The 25,507-nt window shown below is 46.5% G+C and overlaps 1 protein-coding gene across 4 annotated transcripts in view; it reads right to left on the minus strand.

The window, feature by feature from the left end:
* Window positions 1-6,600: 6,600 nt before the first annotated feature.
* The window catches only part of LOC146861092 (uncharacterized), a 311,460-nt gene continuing 292,553 nt past the window's right edge, over window positions 6,601-25,507 (minus strand). For all 4 annotated transcript variants that reach the window (XM_085645146.1, XM_085645149.1, XM_085645145.1 and 1 more), the window contains one exon: window positions 6,601-9,049. In XM_085645146.1, the coding sequence (XP_085501272.1) occupies window positions 7,217-8,920 (1,704 nt within the window). In that variant the 5' untranslated portion in view covers window positions 8,921-9,049 and the 3' untranslated portion in view covers window positions 6,601-7,216. The remainder of the gene's footprint in view (window positions 9,050-25,507) is intronic.

Here is a 25,507-nt window from a genome sequence, read left to right on the forward strand (position 1 = left end):
CCTGTTAATGTGTAACCCATAATCATAACAAAAATAAATAAAAACAGATTTGGGTGTGGGAAAATGGTTGGACACTGATTTTGAAAGTCGTTGACATTTCAGTTTCAAAGTGTTTTGTGTTCTATTTACAAACGATCTGTAGTTGAAGGCCCAGAAGTCAGGGCAAAGTATACAACATTTAAAAAGGAATCTCAGTGAATGAGTTCATCTCCTACGTTCTACAAATTGAATGATCAGTTAACCTGAGTTACTGTCGCCTTAGCAACTGCGTGGTGAATACCTCTGTAAAAATTTGAACAATCCAGCTTTCTGGTCAGCAAGATTGGAAATAATTAGCCATTGTCCACAGCACCCACACTAAGCATAGAATGACTTATTTAAAGGATCACCTCATTCCATATTACCCTTTCTTGGTTATGCTCATTGCAACAAGTGGCAAAAACTCAAGTTGGAAATACAAAAATAATGTAATTGAGAATGGCCATCAACCTTATGTCAAGCACTAAATTCAAACAGAGAAAAGTGACTTTTATTACAAACCTTTTGAACTTTGACACTGCGATTTCCATAGCATCAGCTCCCATTATATCATGAAACTTTACTTTTGTAGAAGTCAAAAGAAAATTCATCAACTCATTTTTGTGTGACCCGTTAGTTTATTTGTTATCCTTTGATTGGGAATAAAACAGTAGACAGCGACGCTAGGTCACGTTGACATTCCCTTAATTATCCACCTTTTTGCGGGCCGGAAGTTGCTCACAGTAGCCTGAAACGTACACGTTCCTATTACAATGGGGGTCTGTTTCGAATTCTCACAAGTACATTTTACAAGCAATACTTGCCGCCCAGAATCTATGACTCTGCAAGTTTGAATGCTGTTAGGATGTGCGATGTTGGAAGATGGCTAAAGAGGGTGAGGTGAGGGACAACAACTCCAAAGTGGAAACGTGTTGCACCATTTAAAACAAAGCATACTTCAGTTTGTGGAAATCTGAAGAACTGCCATCTATTTTTCCTAAAGGAATCCTACAATCGGTCTAGATTTTTCAGGTCAGAAGTTTGAATTCTATTACAGGACCGGAGGCGAGGATTATGCTTCTCTTTCTTATTTATTGCTACTCACAGCAGCCAATGAAAGCTTATATTATGTAAAACAAACTACATTTCCCATGATGCATGCACCACATCACTTCCTGCAGAGCCCCATAAGAGCCAGCAATACCGGAACCTGTCCTCTTTCTTTGCTGCTCACGCAGAAAGTTAAGTTGCTGACATCGTTCTTCCTTTTTTACATCGCTAATTGTGATATGTAATGTTGGGTGTCTTTATTACAAGCTTCGCGGCGCATTGTTCATGCTTAGTTTATGCCTAAAGCCGCTTTGCTGTGTAATGTATATTTGGTGTTTTGCCTTCCGTACTTAGCCGTGTAGGCGTTCTGGTTACGCGCCCTTGGCGCTGTGAGGCTCCCGTAGGGAGCGGCAATGTTTGGCGGCATTAGCGACCCTGAGTTTTGAGATCGGCGCTCGATGCGTGTGCATTGCGATCCTTGTTTGGGAGACGCGGCGCTCTGCCGCGCTGCTTTGTGTGCACCCAGCGCGTTCAGCGCTTCCTTCCTGAGAGTGCAAAGGTACCGCTCCGCCTTCGGCGGGGTGAAAATAAATGCAAAATTAGCGCAAAGGCTCCCCTCATTAGCCGGTGCGCTGGGAGCCAGTCACTTTTACTTTCTGTTTCGTTCCCACGTGCGTAGCCCAATTGGGCTATATTTTGGTAGGATTTGGGCTACGCACGTCGTTACTGCCCGGTTTTCTGTCGTTTTTCTTTCGTTTTTGTTATTCCGGTCTGGGATTTCCACGGAGAGCACTGTCCACGACCTGGGCCTGGAGGGAGCACACCTCCTTGGATTTTTCTTTGCTCTTTGGCTCCACTACGCCCTGTGGGCTGCAATAATTGGGACACAGCTTTGCTGAGGAGCTAGGTACCTGTTCTGTTTGTGCTGTGGGTTGGCTCCCCCTTCTTACTCCTCCTTACTGTTGCCTTTATGAGCAAGTACTTCTATAAATGTGGCTCCACTATGGAAAACTGGGTGCACTATGAGCAGGATGACACCATATATGAGGAGGAAGTAGATACACCTTCCATTGAAGAAAATATTGTTGAGGCCCTGGACGCTTCCATACAGGAGTCGGTCAACAAGGCCCTGGAGAAGGCAGTTCCGGGAACTGTGCAGCAGGCGTTAGCTACTGCTTTGAAGCCTATTACCAGGCAATTGGAGAAGTTTGCGAAGCGTCATGGCTTCACTGCCCCGACAGGGGTTCCGTCAGAAGGCCCACAGCCTAAGCCTTGGCCTCATTCTGCCTCATACTCTTCACTCCCGCGCCCTGATACTGAGAAAGACGAGGTTCAGGATACCGATACTGATCCCGGTTCGACCGCTTCTGATACCCCAGACGATTCCCCTCCTAGGAAGAAAACGAGGAAGGCCAAGAATGTGGAAACTCCACAGACGACCCCTACTCCTTTTACGTTTAATCCCTCTGACATTGTTCATTCCAGGTCTTCTGACTGGCTGCCCGCCCCAGAGGTGACGGCGTACCTGCATGAAAATTTGCGCAAAAGTTTAGACAAGGAAGTGCGCAACAGGCTACGGTCTGAATGTCCCCGTCCGGATCTCTCGGACAAGGTGGCTGAAACGCCTGAAATTGACTCCAGCCTTTTAACTTTCCTAAAAAAGTTCGCCAAGGACCCAAAAAAGGGTATAGATCGCGCCTGGCGAGGCTGTCAAGACAAGCTTCTTGATGTGGTCGGCTCGTTGGCCAAGATCTTGGAGATGGCTCTTGAGGCACAAGAATCGGGAACCACCATCGATTCCCATGTGTTGGCGGGCTGGACCCAGCGTGCCATCTGCCTTTTGGGTAATGCCAACTGCGCAATTTCCACGGAACGACGAAAGTCCATACTTATGCGCATGGACTCTAATCTAACTGAGTTGGCAGCGGCAGAACCTGGACCATTGGCGGATGGAAACCTCTTTGGGGATCGTTTCGTCAAGGATATGGCCAAGTATGTGGGCACGTTTACGACCCTCGATAAGGCACAAGCTGGAATAAAACGTGTGTTTCAAACTGGGGTTTTCAACAGGCCGGGGATGCTCGTTTGGCCGTCAGTATTCCCAAGGTCCTCAGCGAGGAGACTTCAGTCGCGGCAGGGGAGAGTGGGACTCTACCCGCGGCGGCACCTTCTACCCCACCAGGCAGCGCTTCAACAAGCGACGTTTTAATAGAGGCTCCTATCGGGGAGGATTCCAGAACACCGACTCTTCAGGTGAGCGCTCCAGACTTATTCCTTCTTCCCTTGGGGGGACGTATTCAACAGTTTTATCACAACTGGGTTCAACTATCGCAGGATGCCTAGGTTTTGCAGTTCAGGGGTTTCATCTAGACTTCTTCCAGACTCCCTATCAGGTTCATCGGCCCAGACAGCTTTCTTTTTCCCGACAAGAATGCGATTTGATAGATTCAGAAATAGAAGGATTGCTGCAGAAACACGCGATAGCACCTTGCGACGAGGGCCCTCGCGATTTCTGCAGCAATATTTTTCTGGTGCAGAAGAAAGGCGGTGGTTACAGGTTGGTACTCAATTTGAAGGATTTCAACCAGTATATGGCTTACAAGCACTTCAAGATGGAGGGCATCCATCTGTTGGCGGATCTCCTGAAGCAGGGGGATTGGTTGGTCCGTCTGGACCTGAAGGACGCCTATCTGTCCGTCCCCATATTTCGTCCACATCATCGATTCCTTCAGTTTCAATGGCGGAACCAGTGGTACGAATATTTGGTCCTTCCTTTCGGTCTTTCCTCGGCACCGTGGTGCTTCACCAAGGTTCTGAAACCCGTAGTAGCTTACCTCAGGGAACAAGGGGTTCGCATGATTGTCTATCTGGAAGACATGCTTATCATGGCGCAGTCTCCGACGTTGGCGATTCAGCAGTTGCGCATGACCATTCGTATCTTACAGAACCTGGGGTTTGTGATCAACGAACCCAAGTCGGTTCTGTGCCCCACGCACACGATAGACTTTTTGGGGTTTGTCATAAATTCTCAGACGGCCCAGCTCAGTCTTCCACGTTCCAAACTTCGAGATATCAAAAAGGAACTCCGCTCCCTGTTAGCCAAGCAAATGGTTTCTCTCAGGGTAATTGCCCGGATAGTGGGACTTCTCGCGTCGTCCATTCAAGCAATATTTCCGGGACCCCTACACTACAGGGTCCTTCAGCGACTCAAAATTCAACATTTACAGAAGGGGCTATCCTACACGGACTTAGTTCCTCTTTCCCCAGAAATGCGGGAAGAGATACAGTGGTGGCTTGCCCACGTACAAGCGTGGAACGGCAGAGCAATTTTTGGCTCCCTACCAGAAGTGGTCATAGAATCCGACGCCAGTCGTTGGGGCTGGGGAGCGCGCTGGGGAAATATTTCCACAGGGGGACGTTGGTCTCTAGACGAGTTAAATCTACACATAAATTGTCTAGAACTCCTCGCAGGGTCATTTGCGATCAGGACCCTATCTCCCAGAAACGTCTCATGTTGCATCCTTCTTCGGATGGACAACATCTCGGCGGTGCGGTACATCAACAAACTGGGGGGCACGAGGTTCTCAATGCTGGTAGAGATAGCGAAGGACTTTTGCCATAATTGCCTGAGTCATCAGATTTCGGTTATAGCCGAATACATTCCGGGTCAGTCGAATGTAGTGGCGGATTGGAACTCACGCCACCTCAAGGACTACAGCGACTGGCAACTTCACCCACGGGTGGTTCAGTGGTTGCAGGAGATATGGGGCCTTTGCGAGATCGACCTGTTTGCCGCCAGACAATCGCCAAATGACAAACTTTTTCAGCTGGAGGCCAGACCCATTAGCTCTAGCGACGGATGCCTTTGCACAGGATTGGACCCCGAATTTGAATTATGCGTTTCCACCCTTCATTCTCATTCCTCACGTGTTCACACAGGTGATGCGCCAGAAGGCAGAGGTGATATTGGTGACTCCCTTGTGGAAGTCGCAGCCTTGGTTCCCGTTATTGCTGGAGGCGAGTTACGACTTCCCCAGGAGGATCCCATGGTCCTCGACAATGCTCCAGGACCCTCATGGAGAGATGCACCCGATGGTACTATCGGGGCAGCTGTCTCTGATGGCCTGGAGACTTTCCGGCAGCGTTGGCAAATGCCAGGATTTTCGGAACAAGCTTCAGGCTTCATCAACCAAGCATGGGCCCCTCTACCAGGAAGCGATATTCTTCAGTCTGGGGGTGCTGAGTTAGTTGGTGCATGGGACAACATGTGGATCCCGTGGGGGCAGAATTACCCTTTATTGTAAACTTCCTGTCCGAATAAGCGTCTGAAGATTTAGCGTATCGCTCTGTTAATAATTTCCGTTCAGCCATATCGGCGGGCCACTCTTAGATAAACCTGTCGGAATGCATCCCTTAATCTGCACACTCTTAAAGGGTATCAGAGTAGCTAATCCACCCAAACCGAAATATTCTTCCTTGTGGGATGTCTCGCTGGTTCTTTCCCTGTTTAACCGATGGCCCAACAACAATATGTTGTCCAGGAAACAATTATCGGCCAAACTGGCCATGTTGCTATGCCTGGCAGCTTGTAGACGTTCTTTGGATGTTAAGGTTCTAGATATTACAGGTAGAGTATTTACTCAGGAGGGAGATTCTTTTAATATCACGTCTAGAACTAAATCCATGTCACGCAGCGTAGACTATCATGCTTTTCCTGACAATGCTAAAGTTTGTGTGGTTCAATGTCTTAAGGCTTATGAACAATGTACCAGGCCTACCAGGCCTGATGGTGTGGTACAATTATTGATTGCTTTGCAGAAACCTTACAAACCCGTTACTGCGGCTACTATAGCCAGATGGTTAAAAAATGTTATGCAGGAAGCAGGTATTGATACTCAGGTCTTTGGTGCACATTCTGTTCGAGGCGCTATGGCCTCTAAGACCTTCATGTTGGGTTCTACTGTTCAAGATATTATGCATTCTGCGGATTGGTCTTCTGAGTCAACATTTAAACAGTTTTATTATAAACCGGTGGGTGACATATCCTCTGTAGTTTTTAATCAGCGTTAAACTAGCATAATACGAAGCCTCCGGTCCTGTAATAGAATAAAAAATTAGCTAGCATTCGCGCCAAGAATTTTCAATTCTATTAAGGACACGGAGGCGAGGATTATCCCACCCGGTTAAATTACAGTATTGTAATTCTTACCCACCCGTTTGCATATATATTCTGGTTACACAGAAGTTACGGGTTGTCCTATCTCTGCTTTTTTCAGGACCCGAAAAGAAGATGGATTAGACGTAATCCTGCTTGAAGTTGACGTTCCTCCCAGCTGGTCTGGTTCTTCCACTTTGGAAGCAGTTGTTGGACTTTTGTTTATATTATTGGACTTTGATGTTCGAAGCAAAGAAAGAGGACAGGTTCCGGTATTGCTGGCTCTTATGGGGCTCTGCAGGAAGTGATGTGGTGCATGCATCATGTGAAATGTAGTATGTTTTACATAATATAAGTTTTCATTGGCTGCTGTGAGTAGCAATAAATAAGAAAGAGAAGCATAATCCTCGCCTCTGTGTCCTTAATAGAATTGAAAATTCTTGGTGCAAATGCTAGCTAATTTTTTATTCTTGTTGCACTCACAAATGGAGCACTTTACATTGCCCAAATTGTACCTCTCCACTCCCTGTGTGCCTCACAGTGGCAGGGGAGGCAGAATAGAATTAGGAGAGGTGAACAGGGAGCGACAGTATTTTTGCTTGTGCGTAAATGTGAGCTTATTCAGTAATGAAAGTTCTAACAAGGGGACTGGCAGGTGGTTTTCTAAGTATATCACCCACACTTTTGACACCCTTCAGAAGCCTGGTGAAAGGGACTAAGGCATACAATATGTTGAACTTGGGCTCCTATACCAAAGAAGGTCACAGGTTTATGGAGGATATGATCATGAAGGAACAAGAGGCTTTGCAGATTTTAAGTGAGAGCAAATGTGCATTTGTTGTCTAACAGTTTTTGGAGTAACCAGTATGTCTGTACTCAATATAGAAGCTAGTGATAACAACTTCATGAGTCAACAACCAAGACATTGTCTGTATTTGTCTGTTATTTAAAAGGGTTATAAAGCCAGACATCCGGCTATCTCCTTAGCATTAGTCATGATGCCAGCTTCATACTACTATTAAAACGCAGTAGCACCAGTTTTTCAAAGTTGGAGTCGCTGAGTCCTTGCTTTGAGGGGATTAAAACTCTACCTCCAAGGCTAAAGAGGCGTTCCACAGGTGCGCTGGAAGGCAAAGGGGTATTATGGATGACAAACACCTGTTTGACCAAGGGGTACTTCAGCAGACAAGAGAGACTTTTGTCACCATCAGTCAGAAATTTGAGAACTTCCTCTTCTCCTACTGCGGGTCTGCTGGCACTAAATTGGAAGAAGTCCTCATCATCGTCCACATCTGCAGGTTCTGGGGAGGGCTGCTGTACCTCAGATGGCTTAATAAAAGCCACCTCTTCACGAAGGAAGCCAACTGCTTGCTCTGCTGTCTTGTCTTCCATCCATCGCAGCCGGAACTGAGGGATGCTTGCACTTGCAATGACCAAGTGACGGTTCTTAAAACAGTTACTGAACCTGCGATGGAGAGCGTCAAGTAAGCCATCTGCCAGATGGGTGGTGAGGGTCAGGGTAAGCCGCAGTGCCTCAAGTTTTTTGCGCAAGGCTGCAATGGTAGGAAGAAGAAAACCAATCAGGCACTTGGACTCGGCCTGCAATATATCGAGGGCACAGGCCAAGGGTTCCATAATGCGGCAGTATTCATCCAAGAAGGTGAGTTCAGGTGGACGGATGCGCTCCAGCTTAAGATGATCACAAATATCATGCAGGATTTCCACAGGAACACTCCTCATCCGGTTGCATACCTGGTATAAGGAATTCCACCCCCTGACACAATGATATTCAACTGTCATCTCCGGAAGTTGGACTGACTGGTTGCTCTTGTTCCAGAGAGCAACACATTTAACTATCATGGAATGATACAACATCTTCAAAGCATAAGGCCCATGGCTTAGGATAGCATGTGCATCTTGAGAGGCCACGAGGCTTAAGGCATGGGCTGCACACTGGTGATGTGGAGGAAGTAGGATGCGTGGGGCATTAGAGTCTAATTGACCTTCCATGAGAAGTCTGTGAACGTCAAGGAATACAGGTGCATCCTCTTCCTCCTCTTTCTTTACTTCAGTAAACACAGGGAATGATTCATTTTCCTCTTCCTTTACATTAGTAGGAACTTTCCCAAAACTCTCAGCCAGATATGGGAAGCCCTGATAAGCCTTCATGAAGTTGTACCCATTGTCTGTCACAATACAGCGCACCTTACCCTGTATGCCAAATGCTTCATGAATCTCAATGATCTTAGATGCAATCTGGCTGTATGCGAGCTTGTTTGCCAAGCGACAGCACGCAAGAGCTGCTGATTGACGTTTAAGAGAGGAGAGGTCAATCCAGTGAACAGTAATGCCAAGGAAACTGCATCCATGCCAACTCCAGATGTCAGCAGTCGTGCACACCGCTGGGATGTCCCTTAGTCTGGTTCTCACATCTGCAGTCATGTGCTCATAAGTGCATTCCACATTCTCTTCAAGAGCTTGGCGACACATGACCTCACAGGATGGTGCAAGGCCCTTTACTAGGGCAATGAAAGAGGGCTGCTCCACCAAACTGATCCTCTGGACATCTTGTACCACAAAATCCACCACCAGCCGGTTTACCAGCTCTTGATCAGGTGACGACGAGCTTACTTGGCAAAGTTTTGGCTCCACAGTCTTTACAAGTATAGGTTTTGACTGAACAGGAGGGTACAGCATTATTTTCTTAAATGGGGCTACTGAGCTTTCGTACACTTCCCCATCAGCACTGTGATCCCAAATAGCATTGTGTTTCAGCGAAACTTGTACAGGACTAGGCGAGTCTTGGAAAAACTCTGTATGCGTCCTCTGTAAAAAGAAAAAACAGATTTGTTTAATTTAAAAACATACACGATCTAACATGCAAACCATACATGAAATATAAGATTGACCAGAGAAGCAGAGGGAATTCACATGCTTTTCAGTGAGAGGTAATTTTATGAATGGTATTCACTATACAACTCAAAATGTACAATTCTCTATTTTAATAAACTTTTTCTGCGAATTCTTTCCCTGTTTCTTCACTTGCATTTCTTTTTGTGTCTTTACGATTTCAAACATTTTAACACTGTAATACTGGCACCACTAATCTTTATTTAGGTCGCGCCTAGCGAACGCAGCGCATGCGTTGCTTCGCCTTGGCGAGACTATTGTTGTCGGTTTGGTGCGTGAAGGGAGACAAACCATGTGCGCGCACGGACAGGCGATGTGCATCCTCTCTGCCTCACACGCTCCCACCGCGCGCTCACACGCTCCCACCATGCGCTTGATTCAGCTTGTAGTTTCACTGCGCGCTGCAACTATACAAGGCAGACACGCGCTTGTTGTATATGGCTGGGTCACTTGCGGCCTGCAGGGCGTGATCATCTTTGCTCCGTTTACATTTGAGCCGAGCCTTTGTGCAGACGGTGGGTGGGACAGTGGCTGCATGGTGGCTTGTGGCCGGGTTGCACATTATCCTCCTAGTGGTGGAAAAAAGTGGGAGGGACCCGGAAGGGTTACCTTCATATGTAATATAGCTTTTGACAGAGACTGAACGCAATCCATGCTCTTCGGACCTCTTTCAGTACGCGGCAGAAGTCGTGTGCAAATCTGAAACTATGCTCCTGTCTCACTTTGATGTGAGCATTTATCTGTGCCCTGCTGCTGGCTAGCACACTCTGATCTTGGGCACTTCTAGTCCGAGTTCTAAGCGCTGTACATGAGCATCAGTTACATTAATTCGCAGGAGATTAAGAGATTTGCCCAGAATCACAGATGTTGGGCCGACGCCGCGACTGTAGCAGCTGTGGTCCTTATGCCGCATACTGTATACGTGCTTTGACAGTTATGGGAGGCATGCATTTGTGCTTACTTCTGTTTTTTTTTTAAAAGAGCGCGTGACTTCACACAAGGATTGCTGCTCAGCCTAGAAGTGTGTGACTGTTAACGAGGCCACAGGTCACAAGGATGAGATATAGACAGTCTGGGCTTATCGTGAACTCTACCAATAGGAATGATTACACTACAGTTCCCAGGATCCTTTGTGTTTTCTCTCTAAAACCAACACTGTCCGAAAGCCCCTATTATGATACGAGGAGAGTCACAGCCATACGTGAAATACGCTTAGTCAGCAAAGCATTGCATCCCCTGTTCCCGCTTTCTCTCTCATCAGCAGGTTTCCGACACCCCCTCCCCACACAAACTGATCTGCTGCCCCCAACCCCACGTTTCTGACAATCCTCTGAGTTTGACAGATGTGCTTTCCAGGGAGCAGCTGGAGGGGGGGGGGTGGGATTCTGCTTAAGAGCAGAAGGTCAGAAAAGTGCTCGGGTCTGCAGGAACATGTGGGGGATGGGGCCAGTGAAGTCATTAGATGGTGTCACTGTTGTGCTCCTCACCTCCTTGATTGGTGTGAAAAGATAAGAAAAGGCTCCCACTACCTTAATGACCCCTGGCTATCTGCTGAGCCAAGGAACACAGGCCCAGGTGCAAGATTACAGTCTGTCCAACTCAGCTCTACAGAATACCCGTGGCAAGGATGAAGGATGTCCTCGTAGCCCAGTGGCATAAATGTGCATTGTGGTGGGGCTACCGATTGTAAGTCTCAGGTCTTCAACAATGGCTGCCTTACACTGCCAGGCTTCGAGGGAGCACAATGCCAGCTGGGTGGGAAAGTCTATGTCTCAGCTTAAGCTAAGCCCTACCATTCTCCTCTTACTTTTGTGGAGTACCACTTCTCACATGGTTCGCACTATGAACCCCACACACTTCCAAACAAGTACATCCTATGTACTAGGAAGCTATACAGTGCTTAATTTGTGCCGGTGGTTGCAGGTACTGGGCAGCGCATTTACAATGCAATAGGTCTAGCACTGACATTATTTTGAGCTATTGACATTGTAAATTACATTGTTTTTTTTTGTTTTTCTTTTGTAAAACATAAATAAAAGGCGTTGCAATTTAAAATGCCAATAGCTAAATGTTTACTTTAAGCTATTGGCATTGTTAATACCAATGCCTTTTATTTATGTTTTAAAAAAGAAAACACTAATATAAGGCATTGTCATTTGCAATGTCAATAGCAAATGCCTTTTATTTATGTTTTACAAAAGAAAAAAACAAAACAATGTCATTTACAATATCAATAGCTCAAAAAAATGTCACTGCGAGACCTATTGCATTGTAAATGCTTGTTGTACATAGTGGTTGCTCTCAGACTTGGTGTTATATATATATATATATCTCATGCTCGTGCTTGTTCCGCTAATTGAAAGGCACTCAAACACACACAAGGCTTCAAGCATAAGCTTTTAATAACTGGTACAGAAACGTCTAACTGCCCGCCTTTCACAGTCAGATTCCCACTGCCTGACGCGTTTCAAACACATTCTTCCTCAGAGGCTTGTGTGGAAAATGGAAGAGCACCGGCTGGTTCCAATCACACCCTTTTCACTGATGGCACGCCCCCTGATGGGCTGCTCTGAATGAGCGCTGTGCATTAAGGTTATTGTAGTCCCATTACTTTATCGGCGCTCGTTGCAAAATGTTCTGTTGGCAAAAAAGACCTACAAATAGGTCTCGGCAGCAGGCGCTTCTTAAATCCAAAGAATGTGCCCCACATGCAAGGACCGGCAAATGACGACCCCCGTGGGCCCCAGGACTACAATAACCTTAATGCACAGCGCTCATTCAGAGCAGCCCATCAGGGGGCGTACCATCAGTGAAAAGGGTGTGATTGGAACCAGCCGGTGCTCTTCCATTTTCCACACAAGCCTCTGAGGAAGAATGTATTTGAAACGCGTCAGGCAGTGGGAATCTGACTGTGAAAGGCGGGCAGTTAGACGTTTCTGTACCAGTTATTAAAGGCTTATGCTTGAAGCCTTGTGTGTGTTCGAGTGCCTTTCAATTAACGGAACAAGCACGAGCAGGATTTATTTGGGCGGCTGCCGTGCTGTCGAAAGTTGCACCACCCCAAGAACCTGGGGGCCCCAGGGGTCGTCATTTGCCGGTCCTCGCATGTGGGGCACATTCTTTGGATTTAAGAAGCGCCTGCTGCCGAGACCAATTTGCAGGTCTTTTTTGCCAACAGAACATTTTGCAACGAGCGCTGATAAAGTAATGGGACTAAAATAACCTTAATGCACAGCGCTCATTCAGAGCAGCCCATCGGGGGCGTGCCATCAGTGAAAAGGGTGTGATTGGAACCAGCCGGTGCTCTTCCATTTTCCACACGAGCCTCTGAGGAAGAATGTATTTGAAACGCGTCAGGCAGTGGGAATCTGACTGTGAAAGGCGGGCAGTTAGACGTGTATTAAAGGCTTATGCTTGAAGCCTTGTGTGTGTGTTTGAGTGCCTTTCAATTAACGGAACAAGCACGAGCATGATATATATACATATATCAATGAAACAAAGCCAAATCCGAAGGCACATTAACCAATTCAGCTGAACTTATGTCTTTCGTGCTGCAGAAGATCGCAAAGCTATGTCACTGATTTTATTTATAACTATAAATGATCAATTAATATTTTGGGGTCTAGAGAAGGCGGGACAGGTTAACTGATAGGTGCCATGGCTAATGCTGCTTTCGATATATGTACTGCCTGTCCTCGGATGTTTACACAGGATATCGGTGCTACTGTAACCTGCTGGCTTATATGTCATTGTAAGATGGGAAGGAATCAATTTTTCCCAACGAACTAGGATTGTTGGTAACAGTGCCATGTGTAATATCGTCCACAAAGTCACGTGATCACTTGGTGTTAAACATTCATGTAAATACCAAGAAATACATTTAACACCTGGGGCCTCACTAAGAGGTTTGAGCAAGGTGAGTTAGTGCATGAAGCCTTACTACGTGTTCTGCAGAAAGGCCTACACCTCCGAGTTTTATCTCCAGATACCCTTCATCAGTGAAAAGCAGGAGGAATTTATCCAGGGGAAAAAAAGCTCGTGATGAGGGGAAAATGCACAGAAATCGGTGCACAATACATATTCTTGAAGTTATTTCTTATTTCGAGGGTAAATACGTAGGTGTCCAGCAATAACGCACGCAGTACCTACCACGCCCCGGAATATTGTTAATTAAGTTGCAACATAAGATCACCATGTTTATACAGCACTCGTAATGAGCCCATTCTCATATTTTGGATGCTAGAGGGAATCTTAGGATTTGTTTTGCAAAAACACCCACAGACCTCTCTGCCAAGGTCAGTTCATTGTTCACAAAAAAAAAAAACAGCCAGTCCCAATCCAACATCCAATCCAAATCGCAACCCATGCATCCATTCCAATCACTTTCATCCATCCTATTCTTCCACTCTGATCCATCCATCCCGATTTATAAAGCCAACTCAGAGTACTGATACATACAAGGGTGGCAAATATCAGCCATTTCCAGAAGAAGCAATCAGATGGGAGACTCTGAAGTCAAAGTTGATAGGTGTAGCAGACCAAAGAAAAGCTACTTCTCCATTAAGGAGGTTCTCTCTGAATTCTACAGAAGATCCTGCAAACATTTAACAACAACAGTTCCAGGCTCCCCTTCCACTGTGCAGCTCCAAACCCCCTTTTTCTTCAAAAGTTGTATACCACCCCATCAGTGTAAGTGCTAACTATGTGATTTAGAACAAATCATAGTTTGTCTGTTTTACGTCTCGGTCCTATCGTAGCAAAGACAATGTGTGGCTCTTAATTGAAAATTAAGGTTTACACCCACAAGATCGCAATGGTGGGAAGCCAGCATTTTCCACAGCTAGTGAATACCAAAAGTTACAGATCAGCACAGAAAAACCGTGATCTCCTCTGTACTTGAAAATGTCACTAGATATCAGCAGCTAGAGTTCATCTGCTGAACTGAATCCATGACAATAAATGTAAAGCCTGATGTCTACTTTAAGCATCATGGATTTTGGACATGCTGGCAATTACAAACCAGCAAAGGCTCTTAAATGAAGTTTATATTTTATTTATGGTATTTGTAGAGCAGAACTAGCCATAACAGGACACTTCACACAGATCAGGTAGAAGTCATACCAAAATGTAACCAGATTGAGGCAAGCAACGAATAGGTGAGGAGGAATAGGTTTGACACTGATGTACATTTTCAAAGGATGTATATAGGTACTACAGAGGTACCGCAAGATGTGGTACAGTCTTATCTCACCAGGCAAGTATTTTAAGAGTCTTAGGGCCATATGTAGGAAGCCTAATACTGGTCGGTAACGGCCGATTTTCGGTAAATATCCCGTTACCGACCGGTATTTAGGCTTTTGCTATGTAGGGGGATCATTTCAGGATTCGGTAAGTTACCGAATCGGTAAAATTACCGATTCGGTAATTTTACCAATTCGGTAAATACCGAATCCTGAGATGAGATGTAGGGGGAGTGTGTCGTGGGTGTGGGGATTCGTTATTTACCACCAACTAAAAGTTGGTGGTAAATGACGAATACCTGTCAAAAGGCATTTTTTTGCTATTTGAAGTGTGCAATGTGGCAGACATACATGCCCTTAGGGCATGTATGTGCGCCACATGTGCACACATGGACGAATCAGGGGTGCAACAGGGTGTCAATGTGACACCCTGCCACCCATAATGATGCCTCCCCCATTACCGATTCGGTATTTACCGATTCGGTAATGGCAACTGGCTTCCCATTCATTCCTATGGGCCTTCAGGCCCATAGGAATCAATGGGAAGCCAGTTGCCATTACCGAATCGGTAAATACCGATTCTAAAATACCGACCCATTCCGAATCGGTAAATATTACCGATGGATTACCTACATATCATTTACCACTTCATAAATACCGAATCGGTAAAATTCGGTATTTATGAAGTGGTAAATGTTGGGCTACCTACATATGGCCCTTAGTTCCTGGAAGACGGAGGATTATTTCAAAGCATTATTTTCTTCCAGTATCTGTCCAACTGTAAAATTAATTTTGGTCTTAGTGCTTAAGTTGAGCTGGTGATTTTCGTGGCTCACCACTTAATTGTCAACAGCGGCACATATGAAAGTCTGCCACCTGGTGGCACTGTTAGTCTGATTTTGCGATGAGCGCACTAACAGTTGTTTATTCATTCAATATACATTAAAAATTACTAATATCTGCCGCCCAAGCAATTCTTATAGCTTTGGGAGCCTGGAACAGTCTGAATCCTCACACTTGTAGAAGGAGTGTAATGGTTAGAAGCTGTGTTGGTGCTGTCATTGGCAGCGCTTTGAGGGGCAGTGCGTGGTGCAAGCTGCAGTGGCCTCTTGACAAGGGGTCACTGCCACTTTTTTTTTTTTAAACAAATTAAGCACTGACTGTCTTACAATACATGGGCGTTTGTGTCTCTGTTAATAGTTCATACATTTTTACAATGGATTCTGACTCCGAAGTATCCAGCATAAGTCCATGAGAATGGACATAATATCAGATTTCTTTGCCCCCTTTACAAGGTGCACAGATGTATAGAACATGGCTGGACAGGGGCTACACATGATTTGGTTAGAGCAGTTAACTACTGTATAAATAGGAAACTGCTAGTGATTGCAGTAGTTCCGATATCAAAGGTAGAATGGATGGTTTCAGCTTCTTTACCACTATGCTTTAAAAGGGGGCGGACTTGTGGATCTTGGAGATGTGCTCCTTCAAAGTCAGTTTTTGGACAATGATACAATCCAGCAATTCAGAAAACTGGAAAGAGTATAATGTCAAGATCGTGTCCAACAATTTCTAATCTTTTGGAAGAAAGTCTTTAGAAAGAAAGCAGAGAAATTCAGTGTTTGCCATGTTTAGTTTCACGACAAATTAGAACAGCCAATGTACAGGTTGTATCAGGAAAATGTTTAAATTTAAGATTGACAAAAACATGAGATTTTAAAAGGTACAGCTTTGTATCATCTGCATTTTTATGTATGCCACTTTTTATCTGGTATCATTGATCCTAGGGTCTGAATGTGTGGTTCAAGAGGGCAACTGAAAGGACTGAGTTTTGGAGTATAAAGCACACCAGAAAATCACTCTTGCTTAAGAAAGATTAAAATCGTTTTACTGTGGCAGTCATAATTTACAAGCTCCAAGTTTTACATTGCTATATATATCCGATATGTGCTCCCAGATCTCCATCTCTCCTCTCATGTGAGACCAGGACCCAAAGAAACAAGCGTCACAGCTTCGGTAAGGTAGTATTTTCTTTATTGCGGGTTAGTCAACCTACAGGATAGTGATTGACCAATGTGTTTTGGTTGTAGCCTTCCACAGGGTCATAGAGTGCGTGTGTACAGAACGTCCTTTTTAAAGGGACCACCACGAATTTTCACACAGTGCAATTTAAAAACAATTGGCAACAGGGCACCTACATTTTCCATTAGTTAAACAATATTCCATGTTCGCCTTTTTAACTTTTCTTTCTTTAATTGTTTTCAACTGTTTGTAAAGTTTTAGATTTGAGAAAGCGTTTTCAGACATTGCTAAATACACTTTACCACTTCATGCATATGGATGGAGAGGGTAAACATTTGCAAAGTCTGAATGCCTCATTCTACATTAGTACCATGTACTCAGGTGTATAGGGTTACATATTCTCAGATCCTGTGGAGTCTGACATTCTTATTTAAAGATTATCCTGTGTGAACATGTAATTCAATTAAATGAGAATGTCATTACTAGCGCAAATGCTAAAGCAGTTATGCAAACAAAGCATGGTACATTTCGAGTTTTAACCTCATATTGAGTTTTAGATAAGTATCCATGTTGAACTTTGGAATATTACTCCCTCACTGCTTTCCTAGTAAGGTACCATCAGTGTGGTATTGCACCAATCCCATTTAAGTAAAGCTCGATATCACTGTTGAAATTGGCATGTTTCATATGTGCAAATAGTAAATTTAATTTCAGTGCTTGATTCATATTCTGGTTAAGTACCAAAACTCCAATAAAAAAAATCTACAACATTTTTTTTTTCTAGTTCCTAATCTGTATTCTGGTTAAGTATAAGTACCAAGCCCTAATGAGAGTTTATTCTTGTTATCAATCTAAATGTAAAATATCAATATACAATTTGGCAATTTAACTGCTAAGCTTAGTTAAGGTCATTTCACAGCATCAACTGTCAGTGCTTACCCAAGCTAGATATCAATTCATGACCCCCCCACTGCTTGACTCCCAGCAGTACTCCATCTGGCTATACAAAATGTCAAATTAAGGCAACTGTACAAACATTTCGCAAGTTGAAAGTGCCAATGCTTAATGTCTATTCTGGCTAAATATCAATCTTTATTAGATTGCTCTTAAGAGTAACTAAAGTGCCAATGCCATACAGTACTTAAGTTGAGAAAACAAGGAGGGTAGGCTCTGGCTTGAAGGATTTATCCTTGATGATCCCTCAAATTTGAGCTACCTTGCAATGGCACATCAGCTGGTTATGCAAGGGTAGCAGATTTAAGCTACTGTAAAAAATGTGCAATTCTAAAGTGCCAGTGCTTTGGGCTTATTTTGATTAAATGTCAGTCCCAATCGTATTGCTCAACAGGAGCAACTAAAGTGCTAGTGCCATACAGTACTTGGAGTGATAATGATAGGGAGGGTGGGCTCTAAAATGACAGTTTTCTTGTTGACAGTCCCTTAGATTTAAACTACACCTATATTTGTAACCTTGCACTTCTCAATCTCCACCAGCGCTTTATTTGTCTGTGCAGAAGTAGCAATTTAGGCAGCTGTGCAAAAATCGAAAGTTAAAAAATGCAAATTACTTAGAATTGCTTAAATATTTTTTGGGGTTAAGTACCAGTCCAAAGTGCATTAATTGACAAAAGCGAAGAAGATGCCACTATCATTGGTGCTTAAGGTAATAAAACCTGAAGTGTGTGGTCTAAAATGCCAAATTGCTCTCTCAATCTCTCAATTTAGAATACTCTATTATTTGCGGCTGTGTCATCTGCCTGTATAAGAACTGTAATATGACTGTCCATGTTGTACTTATTTCTAAGTGGATCACCTTTCTCAAACAGATGTCATTATTAGTAATGCTCTACACTACACATTGCGTCTTGTTACTTGATGAAAACTATTTAAATTGGAATCACAATTCATATCTCAAAGAAACAGAACCCATGACATATCTGTCCCCAGGGCATCATCTCATACAGAATCCACATATTTCCACAAAATTGTATGGTTACATCAAAAATGCACATGCAGTTCTGCATCCAGATTCAGACCGAATGGCTGCTCAGTTCCCATCAGTACAATCCATCTCGATTACATTCTCCGTAGATCCTGTCCTGTCCCCACCACAGGGTTTCTTTCTAACATTCTGGATACCGTAAAATTGCAAGACCCTTAGATCTCCATCATGTGACTCCCACAGATGTTTAGCCATAGAGTATGTGAATTCTGTTATTTTATGTCACTTATGTGGTGAAAAATGCGTAATTTCGAAATATGTACCATGCTCCTAAAGTATCTTTGTCCAAAGGAGCACTCCAACACATAAATTACAAATGGAGTTGCTCAGGTTATCCACTCTTTAATCTTACTGATTTTGCTATTTTGTGTCTCAAATTGGGTCTAATTGCAACAATAAGGACAAGCTTTGCACTTTTGATACTTCCAAAACCCCATCTTATTTTTAGTAAGCCAATTTGCAAGTGCTATTCCCCCCATTTTCTGTTCTGGTTGTATTTGATATTGGGGTATTCCCGCTATCTGGGAGTTACTAGAGGTAACAAGGACCCTAAGGCGGCAAAGGGACCACATCCCCTAACAAGTAGTTAGCGAGGACATCGCCGACTTCGTCAGCCCGCATGCCCTCCCCTCCGCTGACTACATCCTCCTGGGAGACCTCAACTTCCATCTGGAGAACAACAACGACCACAACACCAGCGCCCTGCTCGACAACCTCGCCAACCTGGGACTCAAGCAACTGGTGTCCACCCCCACCCACCTCGCCGGACACACACTCGACGCCGTCTTCTCATCCAGCACAGACATCGACTTCAGCCACGCCACAGAGCTTCATTGGACGGACCACAGCTGCGTCCACTTCACCTTCAAGAGAACGACGACCCACCAACACCAGCAACACACCGCCCGCAGAAGCTGGAACAAGATCACAGCAGACCAGCTCGCAACCTCCCTGAGCCAACACCCCCCGGCCAGCTCAGCGAACCCCAGCCAGGCCGCCGATAACATCACGAAGTGGATCAGCAACTGCGCGGACGAGCTCGCCCCGCTGAGGACCCCGCCCAACAGACCCGGCAGCAAGAAGGCCCCATGGTTCACCGACGAACTCAAGAGCTCCAAGAAGAACTGCCGAGCCCTCGAGAAAGTCTGGAAAAGGGACCCGACACCGGACAACAGGACCTCCTACAAACTGGCCACCCGGAAACACCACCAGCTGATCCGCGCCGCCAAAAGAACAGCATTCAAGGACCGGCTGGACAACAACGCACACAACAGCAAGGAACTCTTCAACATCGTGAAAGAGCTCTCCAACCCCAACGCAGGAAACAACGACATCACCCCATCACAAGACCTCTGCAACTCCCTCGCCTCATACTTCCACAACAAGATCACGGACATACACAGCAGTTTCAACAACCAACCAACGCACACCACGGCCGACCAGCCACCCCCCCCCACCACCACCCTCCACGCCTGGACCCCGATCAGCACAGAAGACACCATCCGCACGATGAACTCCATCCACTCCGGATCACCAACCGACCCCTGCCCTCACCACGTCTTCAACAAGGCCGACGCTGTCATCGCACCCCACCTGAGAGACATCATCAACACATCCTTCGACACCGCCATCTTCCCTGAAAGCTGGAAACACGCCGAACTCAGCGCTCTACTCAAGAAACCAACAGCGGACCCCACCGACCTCAAGAACTACCGCCCCATCTCGCTTCTCCCGTTTCCAGCCAAAGTCATCGAGAAGACCGTCAACAAGCAGATGGCCGCCTTCCTCGAGACGAACGGATCCCTCGACCCCTCACAGTCCGGCTTCCGAGCCAAACACAGCACCGAGACCGCCCTCATCGCCGCCACAGATGACATCCGAGCCCTGATGGACAACGGAGAAACAGCGGCCCTCATCCTCCTAGACCTCTCCGCGGCATTCGACACGGTCTGCCACCGCACCCTAATACGGCGCCTCAGCAACATCGGAATCCAGGACAAGGCGCTGGAATGGATCATCTCCTTCCTCAACGGAAGAACACAGCGAGTCCGCCTACCACCGTACAAGTCAGAGGCCTCCGAAGTCATCTGCGGCGTCCCCCAAGGATCATCCCTGAGCCCCACCCTCTTCAACGTCTACATGAGCCCCCTCGCGGCCATCGTACGCAAACACCACCTCAGCATCATCTCCTACGCCGACGACACACAGCTGATCCTCTCCCTGACCAACGACCCCGCCGCCGCCAGAGCCAACCTGCACGAAGGGATGAAAGAGGTAGCCGAGTGGATGACGACCAGCCGCCTGAAACTGAACTCGGACAAGACGGAAGTCCTCATCCTGGGCCCTTCACCCTCCGCCTGGGACGACTCCTGGTGGCCCCCCGCCCTGGGCACCGCACCCAAACCAACTGACCATGCACGAAACCTGGGCTTCATCCTGGACTCCTCCCTCTCCATGACCAGACAAGTCAACAGCGTCTCCTCGGCGTGCTTCAACATCCTACGCATGCTACGGAAGATCTTCTGGTGGATCCCCACAGAGACCAGGAAGACCGTCACCCAGGCCCTCGTCACCAGCCGACTGGACTACGGCAACGCCCTCTACGCCGGGACCACCGCCAAGCTCCAGAAGAGACTCCAGCGGATCCAAAACGCCTCAGCCAGACTCATCCTCGACATCCCACGATCCAGCCACATCTCCGGACATCTGAGAGGCCTTCACTGGCTCCCCGTCAACAAGAGAATCACATTCCGCCTCCTCACCCACGCACACAAAGCCCTACACGACCAAGGCCCGAGCTACCTCAACAGCCGAGTCAACTTCTACGCTCCCAAACGCCACCTCCGATCAGCTAACCACGCCCTCGCCGCTGTCCCCCGCATCCGAAGAGCGACTACAGGAGGAAGATCCTTCTCCTACCTGGCCGCCAAGACCTGGAACTCCCTCCCGTCCGACCTGCGCCTGACCCAAGACCACCTCTCCTTCAGGAAGAAGCTGAAGACCTGGCTGTTCGAGCAGTAGCGGCACCACCCCTCCCCAGCGCCTTGAGACCCTACGGGTATGTAGCGCGCTCTATAAGTGTCACTGATTGATTGATTGAGTGTGCTAGGAGGAGCGTTTGCAGAGTGGTGGAGAAAGGTAGCGTGGCATCCAAAGACCTCTCAGCAGTCCCACTTACTAGAGGTAACAGAAGGTCTTGTTGGCCCCCAAGGACCCTCTGGAGACAAGGGGACTTCATTCCCCAAACAGCAATGCACCAGGAGGCATGTTTGCAGAGTGGTGGAGAATGGGGCAGTGGCCTCCGAAGACCTTTCAGCAATCAGGCTGTTTGGGACTTACTGGAGGCAACAGGAGGGCTTGTTGGCCCCCAAGGATCCTCAGCATCCAAGGGGACTTCATCGCCCAACCAACAGTGCGCCAGGAGGAGCGTTTGCAGAGTGCTGAAGAAAGGGGCCACGGCCTCCGGCGTCTTGACTTTTTTTTGTTTTATGTATTTGAGGAGGAGGGAGGCGTAGCCCCCCTTCCCTGGGGCAATTTTGGCCACGGGGACCCCATCCGCCAGGGCAAGGGCTATTTTGGATAAGGGAGGGAGGCTGCGCAGCCCCCCTCCCCGGCCCGATTTTGGCCCCACTTACACGTGAGGCGACCGCGGAAGGAGCTTCAAGGCCCCTGCGGTCCCTGCTGGCTCCCCGTCTCTGCGAGAGCCGGCATTGCTTTGACAAAGAGGGAGTTGCTAACATGCAGCTCCCTCTGAGTCAAAGCAACTGTGCTCCACTTTGAGCAAGCGAGAGCAAAATGCTCTCGCTTGCTCAAAGCGAAGAGTTTGCTATAGCTTGGCGGAAGTGGTAAAGCTCCTGCCAAGCCATAGCAAACAGTTATGTCCCAGGGACATAGCAGGAGCTGGCCTGTGGCAGGTGGCGGGGAGGGTGACCCCAAGTCCATCTTTCGCTCCAGGAGGGGGGCTTCGCAGCTCCCATCTTTTCTTTTTTAGAATTTGCTCCAGGGCGGGGGCGGTCCCCGGGGCTGCGGGAGGGGGTGTCTGTGCGGACCCCCCTCTCCATTAAAGTTAAAGCCCTAGGAGAATTTGTGGCCCCTGACGCTTGAACTTGATGCAGGCTTATCAAGGCCTTCTTTGTTTCTCACCGGTTCAAGTGTGACTCAGCCTCAAACTTTGTGGCAACTCACCATCTGTATTTACCTATGCTGTTCGTTATTACAATTTTTCCGGATTGGGGACTTGAAATTTTCACGCATGACTGATCGTATGAGCAGAACACACTCCTCTCTCGTATAAGATTTCTTGCGCAAGGCAGGACGTGGCTGGACATGGTACTCTCGATATACAACAGGTAATTTGCAAAACGGTTTGTTCTCTTACTGTTTGGGGAAGGCCCTTTAGCCTTGAAAAAGTCCAAAGGACGAAACACGTCTTGGCGGTTTCTTTTTGCTACGTGGATCAAGATATGAGATATATTTGAAGAATAAAACCACCCATAAAAGAAGAAGAAACACTACGGACGATACTTGTGTATTTCTACTTTTACTTGCCATGATTTAGCATTACGGTATGGTCTACTCACGTGTGCTTTGGTACTTATTGTTGTTTAGGTCCTAAATTTAGCTCTACCTGATAAAATCTGACTCGCCATAGCGAGTAGGTAAGTAGATTATTTGAGGCCTGATCCGCTGTCAAGCGGGTGCCGAGAAAAAAGGGGGGTCCCAAAACATGTTTTCCCCATGTTATGTCTAAGGGATTTTTCATTTTTTGAACACAACTGAAGGCCGAACCGCTGAACGTAATTACACCAAATTTGGCTGAAAGCTTGATGTTGGTCCAGAAAGCGTGATTTTTGTGATTTGCGGTAAATCCATTCAGTAGTTTCAGGGATATTTAAGTTGAAAAAATATAGATATGTGGGGATACAAGTCCTTGCATTGGTCTCGCTGATCCTACTGCAATTTGATTGGCTGCCAACAGTTCAACGACGAAGTGTTGGCAGCCATCTTGGGACTCAGCTTGAAGCACAAAAAAAGTAAAAAATAAAGAAAAAGGGGCAGGGTAGGAATATCCTGAGCCCCCAGATATGGTGAGAGGGTCCCGCATTTTGCCATAAATTCGCGGCTGAACCTGCAGCAAAATGATCTTTTAAAAGGAAGCGTCTTTTATAAGAAGCCCCCGGGTGGGCCGATCCCCGGGGGCAGTGTTTTATAATAATGTGAGGGGGTGCCCATGCGGCACCCACCTGGGAACCACCACCTCCCCAGGGCAAACCTAAGTAAAGTAATGAGGAGGGGGCTGCACGGTTCTCCGCAGGCCCGAGAACCGCAACCTCCCCAGGGCTATTGATTAAACTGAGTGCGGGGAGGCCGTTATGGTCTCCCCCGCAGCCCCGAGGACCACCATCTCCCCGGGGCTTCTGAATTCTGACAAGGAGGGCCTCACAGACCCCCACGGGATGGCCCACCACCTTCCTGCCCCCCCCACACCCACTACCCCCCCCCCTCCCCCCCCGGTTTCTGCTATGTCCCGGGTACTGGGTGCCCCCTTGTGTCTGGACAAAGCGAAACCTCTCTGAAGAGCTATAATGATAGCAAAATACGTGACAGGGTTGCTTGCTTTTATTCATATCAGGTTTATTTGGATGGTATATTACCAATCCAAAGCTGTAATACTGTGCCTGGAATGGTAAAAGGCTTTTGCCAATTTACAGCTCGGTGTGGATGGCACTATACTAATCCTATGCTTAAAGACTTTGCTGTAGAAATGGCAAAAATACTTTGTCCATTTCTATTGCGGCGTGGATGGCACAGTTGTAATCCTATGTTAAAAAAATTTGATAGAAAGGCAGACATTTGAGGTGAGCAAATTCAGAGTGTCACCGGTGTTGAAGAGTGCTCTACACGGGAACTGCTCTCCACCTAAACTTGCGAATTACCCAGAGTTCTCTGCGCCTTGTTTGAATAATGTATGCAGCACTTTATGCCTGAAAGGGTAAGGTTTTGATATATATCTATATATATATAGATATATATCCACCCACAATCAGTTGAAGTTATTATTCTATTGTAGTTCCCTTTCTATGTTAGTGACCCATTAAGATTTCTAACAGCTATTCTAACCACTCTCCATCCCCCAGAGCCAATTACATTCATGTATATTTACTCACCTTTCAAATAGGGGAAGTATAGGACTGAAGGGCTTGCAGTTTGTGAGGCGGGTGGCAGACGTTGTAGCATGGGCCTTTACGGGGTCTCACACATGTTGGTGGTGTCACTTGAACGGTTGTTTACCTATCTTTCTGTGAACAAAGTGTGACGCGGCTGGCTCTATGCCAGGGAGAGCGCTGTATCCCAAAATGCAATATTATGGTCGCTTAAAGAGGACCATATTCACTGACATTCCCCTAGTCCTGTCTCGCAGAGGAGACAGGGCCCGCTGATGCAGAGAGGCTGAGTTCAAAGTACAGGTCCTGCTCCTGGATGCTCCCTAAGTAAAATCAGGATCAAAACAGGTGAAGGGAAAAATGTGGATTGAGAGAGTAATGGCATACCGAGAACCTCCATCCACTCACACATTCTTCTTATTTTCCCATTCATATACCCCAACAGTCACTCACCTATCCAGATTTAAACCTAATCCATCCATGCACTCACTCATTGGCCCATTCCTCCATTCACCTCACCTCCAGACCTAAACATATATGAGAAAGGTGAAGTCCAGAAATTGAGCCAAAAAGCCAGAAATAATTATTAATAACAAGACAAACTTTGGCCTCTTCTCTTTCTTTCACAGGAAGACAACAATTCCACACAAGGACACGACACTCAGATAAGCTCTCATGCACACACTTTAGGGCAGGGCTCCACAACACGCAGCCCAGCGAACGTGACCAAGGGCAAGACAGACAAAAGTACCCAAACCTGCACTACGAACACAAAAACAAAACATTGAAACATCAGTGCTATCCAGCACTCTCACTCCCAGCACCAGTCCATGTGAGCATAACCACCATAGGGTGCCAGAATAAAGATGCAGCTGCCTGCTAGACCCTACACTTCTGCCATCGGACCCAAACACATGCCCATCTATCCATCCATCTGTACAGAATA

Source organism: Triturus cristatus, chromosome 3_1 (genome assembly GCF_964204655.1).
Source record: "Triturus cristatus chromosome 3_1, aTriCri1.1, whole genome shotgun sequence".
NCBI classification, from domain to species: domain Eukaryota; kingdom Metazoa; phylum Chordata; class Amphibia; order Caudata; family Salamandridae; genus Triturus; species Triturus cristatus.